The sequence below is a fragment of the Apis dorsata genome, unplaced genomic scaffold (assembly GCF_000469605.1).
Source record: "Apis dorsata unplaced genomic scaffold, Apis dorsata 1.3 scaffold_58, whole genome shotgun sequence".
Lineage (NCBI taxonomy): Eukaryota > Metazoa > Arthropoda > Insecta > Hymenoptera > Apidae > Apis > Apis dorsata.
The window spans coordinates 873775-879555 of NW_006263358.1; the positions used below are offsets into that span (position 1 = coordinate 873775).

The window sequence follows — 5781 nt, forward strand, 5'->3', positions numbered from 1 at the left end:
AAGAAGTAGACAATTCACAATTAGCAAACACAAACAGAAGTACGAGTGGCTTCAAGTTGGTTGGGACGCGGTGGCAACGGGCTTAGCCGGAAGCAAATGGTGGGGTAGGGACTTCTGGGATGCGAAGCGACTAGCTTGGCAGTCCCTGAGCGTCAGCCTCCGCTCCGGAATACTCTTCTCGACTCCCGGCCCAACAGAGACCGGCGAAGGCGCGTGTATGTTCTGGAGATAACGGGTGTTGTCCTCCTACGCGTACCATATTTCGATCGCTCGAATTCCGGGGAACGGAATCTGTTTCGATTCGATCAGTTTCGATTTTTCTTTCGATTCACGTATCCAGATGCGTGTAAATAAGAATTTCGCTCTCCTTTCGTGCTCTTCTCTAGGAAGAGCAGGACGTATCGTATCGATTCCTCGACTCTTTAAATTTTTCTTTTTCGTTTCCATATGTGATCGATCGATCACGCGCGCGTTTAAAGATCAGGTGGGTGCAAAGATTCGAGATTTCGTTGGCAACGATTCGATACGATTCTCGTAAAATGTGAAAATTGATCGTGGGTGAAATCATGTCTTCTCCCCATCATGTATCTCGATGACATCTCTTCCGACCGATCAATCGTACGATTTTCTCTGATCCCGTCTGGTCTGGTACACCCGGTATATACGCGCATCGAGCTCTCACCGTTGCGTTGGAACACTTGAAGCCCCAACCAGTTACGGCAACAATAGGCTTTGTCTTCGCGCCGTCGGCGCTCGCAAATTGGTAGAAATCTTGATTAAAGGTGCAATTCCGCTGCTGCCTACGGACAAATATGAATTGCACCCCCAATGCTCCCACTCCTCGCCTCCCTCCTCCTCCTCCTCCTCCTGCTCTTCCCTCCCCCTCCCTCCGCTCCTTTTTTTTACCGTTCCGACAAATGAAAATGGAAAAAACGTGTTGTGCGCTATCTGTATGCTTCTTATGGAGCGACAAGTCCGCGGCTTTCCAAGGATCAAGATGATGGACCTATCCCCTTTGAAATCAGACACTGTCTCTCGTCTCGTCGTTAAAGATATCGTCGATACGGTTAAGAGGGAATGTTGATCGTTTTCTCTCTGTACTCTCTCCCTCTCTCTCTCTATTTATCCGTATCGTTCCCTTCCCTCCGCTTCCTTGTTACCTCGTTTCGCTCGTATTAAGAAAGATGTGTTTCATCGGGCCAACGATGTATTTATCCGCCGATGCATCCGGTGATTCGATTTCGTTCATAGTTCGAGGAGATAATCCGATTGCGAGATTACACGGCGAGATTCGGATCGATAGAGCATGATCCCGGCAATGGGAAAGGGAGAAACAGCAAGACACGTATAGAAATGGAATATAATAACGCGTTGTATATGACAGATGCGACACGACCACTTGCGATAATCCGCCTTGGATTTATCCTTTTCGAGAAAATCCCGAAAATAGGTAGGTGTATCATATGCGCATTACCCACCCGAAATTGCTCGTTAACATTTCGATTTGTGCTGTTTCTATCCATTAAGATTAATTGATAATTTTATGAATCTTTTTTTCCACGTTCCCTTTGTACGTACACGACACACCACCCTTTTTATTTCTCTGTCTAAAAAATTTGAAAATCGAGAAATCTTGATATTATCCGATTGGAATCTCCTGCACACGCATCGATAGTCCCTGAAGGCTTGGACGCGTTCATGCTCATCCTATGCAGAACACACATCACAAAACTGAGTCAATTTACATAACGATAATTGAAACGTACATGAAAGCCCGTTCCCAAGTCATGGCAATACCATCAGCAAACGGGCTTTGAATTTCGAAAAGCGTATCGATATTCTCTGAAATCGTGTATCGATCGAGAGAGGGACTTACGAAATAAATTTGTCTAAAAAATTGCACGAAACGTTATTAATTTTATGTGCAGATATAGCAAGAATATATTCTCAAAATTTCTATAAAATAAAAATTTTTTAAAATTTGGAAAAATTTTGATGAGTAGGATGTTGTACAGAACAATTGCAGTTTCATTAAAAAATAACGGTAAATATATATATTTACATCCAGCTATAATTAATGTATAAATACTTTCTACGATATCTTTATAAAAATATAAAGATATATAAAAAATATATATAAAAGAAATATGTAATATGATATCGATATAAAAATATATATATATTTAAATGTTAAGATTTTTAATCGAAAGGTTAAGCAAAAAAATATATTAAAGTTAATAAGACATCGAATCAACCTATTAAGAAGTTTTGGAAAGTATATACAAAAGGAGCAAATAAGTGGGAGAAGGATAGAGATAGAGTAAAAATTATGAAATCAGCGCCATCTCCAGAGTGCCGCAAATGAAACACATATAGATAAAGAGAGCAAATAGAAAAAGAAAGATAGATATAGAATCAGAATTAACTCTTAACGCCATCTTTTGAGTGTTATAGATATTTGTTTATGCAGGATAAATTAGAAATATAAAGCAGAATTAAGCATTAGCGCCATCTCTTGAGTGCTATAGATATTTGTCTAGATAGGGTAAAGTAGAATAAAGCAGAATTAAGCATCAGCGCCATCTCTTGAGTGCTATAGATATTTGTCTAGGCAGGGTAAACTAGAATAAAGCAGAATTGAGCATCAGAGCCATCTGTTGAGTGTTTGTGAAAAAAATGTCTTTAATATTCAATAGATGGCGCTGAGAGTACGATTTTTCACCTTATTCATTTATTAAAAAGTATTTTTGGTACTCAAAAGATGGCGCCACCGTTCATTTATTTTATTTTATCTCTGTCCTTCTCTCATTATTTGCTTTCCTTTTCTATACTTGCTCTTCTTTCTTATAACCTTATTTCACTTGCTGAATCGATGAACGATTTGCAAGTCTATTTTATACGTATTCCGTATACCCAAAATATATCGGTATATGTAATTATCTATTCTAAAAAACATTCAAGATACAACATACAGTGAATTAGAAGTAAATAATTAGAAATAAAATAAGTAAGGAATAATTAGAGATAAAAGTTATTATTTGAAATATATGTTTATTATTTTTCTTTTCAAATTATTTATTTAGATTATATATTATAGTATATAAAAAATGTTTAAATTACAAATTTTTCTAATTCATTAATATACATTCTATTTTTTCAGGATCCTTACGAATTTTATGTAATTTACAGAATTTACTATCCAAAAATAGAAAGTCAATTTTATATATATCTCATGGATAGCTATTTGCCTTGTATTCTTACTGGTTTTATATTTTATGCCTTTGGCTTAAAATGGTGTTATGAATATGCTAAGTATTGGGTATCTTTAAGACCTAGGGATGATCCACATGCAACAAAGGGATTAAGATTTATAGAAAAATGCGAAAGACTTATAAATAGACATCCTATAGAAGGAAGCTTGAAATTAATAGCAACCGCCGTAGGATTAGCTGGTACATTAACCGGTGGTCTGCAACAAGTTGGAACTGTTTCACCAAAAGTTGTACTTGCGACAATCTATTTATTTTTTGCATTTTCTGGTCTAGTTGATGTTTTAAACTTTTATTTTCCTCATAATGTAAGCGAAGGATTAGTTAAATTGGCACTTGCTCAAAGTTTTTTCATAGAAGGATTTTTATTCTTATTGGGAAGTGTTGGAAACAATGCATTAGTTGATAAAATTTTAGCCCTTATAGTATGGACAACATCTTTGGCTATTACGTTAGAACTTGTGTGGCCTGAATTGAAACTTTTAAGAGCCTGTACAACATTACTTCACGGTGGTTGGATAGCGCATGTAGTAAGAGTATATCATACAATGCCAATGTTACCAGAAGGTATTGCATTGATATTTTCTTGGCATGTAGCTGCTGCTTCAGCTGTAACATTGTGTGTAGTAGCTGCAACAAGAAGTTGTGCTCCCAAACTCATGATGGAAGAACCGCCAGAGATACCTATTTATGATTATTGTCAAGAACCAGACCAGAGAATGTAAATTATTTGAATGGATGCAATATATAAAAACTTTGTGCCAATATGAAATTTTTATAATATGCACAAAAATAATATTTTTAAAGTAGTAGATCATTAGCATTGTAGAATCAAAAAATCAAAACATAAATCAATTATAATTTTTACACATAATGTTAATATTTTTTTACTTCATATTTAATAACTTCATTTTATAATACAACGAATAATTCTATTTTTAACTATATTTTAACTATATTTATACAATAAATGCATATAACATAAACAATTTTATAATATCCTCAAATTGTAGGTAAAATACTCATTAGAAATTAAGAGGTGCCTTATTATTATTGCTCACTTATTTATTAATAGAAGAACGCCGCGTAATTTCATCTTTTGTAATATGTTTTTTATTCTTCACAAACCTATTATATGTACCAAAAATATCGTATAATTGTACATTGTAAATATATTTTTTTTTATTAAACTTTATAATCCATGAATAATTGTAATTTATTATAATGTAAATAGCAAATTTTCCTTTCATATAAATTCATTTTATCTAAAGAATAACTAAAAAATCTGAAAATTAATTATTATTAATGTTTTTTACTCGTATATAGTTATATTATAATAAATAATAAAAATATTATAATAAATAATAAATAATAAAAAAAAAATATTACGATCAAAATATAAAATTATTAGACATTGATTTGAAATTCATTGCAATACCAACATCGATATGATATATGTCTCTATTAATAACCTAGAATAATTTATTTTTACTAGTAACTAGTTATATCCGAATTATAACTATACTGTTATCTTTTTATCAATAATAACAATAAATTCAAATCTTGGTTAGGTTTTCAATAATAACATGTAATATAACAACAATAATGTACTATTTAAAAGATTTCTTTCATTATTTAATTAATTTTTATCTATGTGTGATATATATGAGTCTGCAATGTAGTGCAGTTTATAGTCAATAATTATGGCCTGATGCTATTTTACTTTTTGAAAAATAAAGAGAAAGAAATGGAGACAGCAACAATTGTAGAACCTATGGAGGAAAGTCCTGAAAAGATTCAAACAAGTCCTCCAATACAAATAGTGAGAGTTCCAGTAAAACATGCTAATCTTGGAATAAGAAGCCATGCCATGTAAGAATTTAATACAAGAAAGTTGCTTATTATATGATTACTGATTATTATTTATTTTTCAGGGATATGAGCACAATGGTGGAGCTTACATCTTTCAGTACACTTGGAAAAATACAACCATTTTTAGTTACTATAACAACTACTGCAGCATTATTGGTAGATTTACATTGTCATTTAACAGATAAAGAAGTTTGTGGCTATTTAGGTGGTCATTGGGATATTAATTCACATAGTAACTATATCTATAATGTTCAATAGAATTGATTATAAAATTTTAATTATTAAAAATTATTTTTTTTAAAATAATAGATTTATCTATAACAACTGCTTTTCCATGTCGTTATTCCGGCAAAGATAAATCAGCTGCAGCTGCAGTTGAAGCTGAAATTGCAAGAGCAATGGAATGGAAACATGTGACTTTAGTTGGATGGTATCATTCTCATCCTAGATCTCATGCTTCTCCTTCTCTTAGGGATGTTGATTCACAATTAGATTATCAAATTAAAATGAAAGGACCTAGTGATAATGGTTACACACCATGTGTGGGTTTAATATGCTGTATGTTTTTTTTTACACACACATATATATATATATATATATATATATAAAACAGGATTTATTACATAGAATTTTATAATTA

The 5781-nt window shown here is 32.8% G+C and overlaps 2 protein-coding genes across 2 annotated transcripts in view; both read left to right on the forward strand.

Moving 5' to 3' along the window:
* The first annotated feature begins 3040 nt into the window (after positions 1-3040).
* LOC102676671 (transmembrane protein 45B-like) lies at positions 3041-4370 on the forward strand. Its single transcript, XM_031515172.1, has 2 exons — positions 3041-3059; positions 3201-4370. The coding sequence occupies exon 2, from the start codon at positions 3233-3235 to the stop codon at positions 3992-3994; it is 762 nt and encodes a 253-aa protein (XP_031371032.1). The 5' UTR covers positions 3041-3059; positions 3201-3232; the 3' UTR covers positions 3995-4370.
* Positions 4371-4733: 363 nt separating this feature from the next.
* Positions 4734-5781, forward strand: part of LOC102676810 — a 2911-nt gene continuing 1863 nt past the window's right edge. Inside the window, exons 1-3 of the mRNA XM_006609569.1 lie at positions 4734-5141; positions 5204-5373; positions 5451-5699. Of these exons, the coding sequence (XP_006609632.1) occupies positions 4981-5141; positions 5204-5373; positions 5451-5699 (580 nt within the window). The 5' untranslated portion in view covers positions 4734-4980. The remainder of the gene's footprint in view (positions 5142-5203; positions 5374-5450; positions 5700-5781) is intronic.

Coding starts and splice junctions, on each gene's coding strand:
- LOC102676671 (XM_031515172.1), top strand. CDS start 3,233: ATGGATAGCTATTTGCCTTGTATTCTTACTGGTTTTATATTTTATGCC.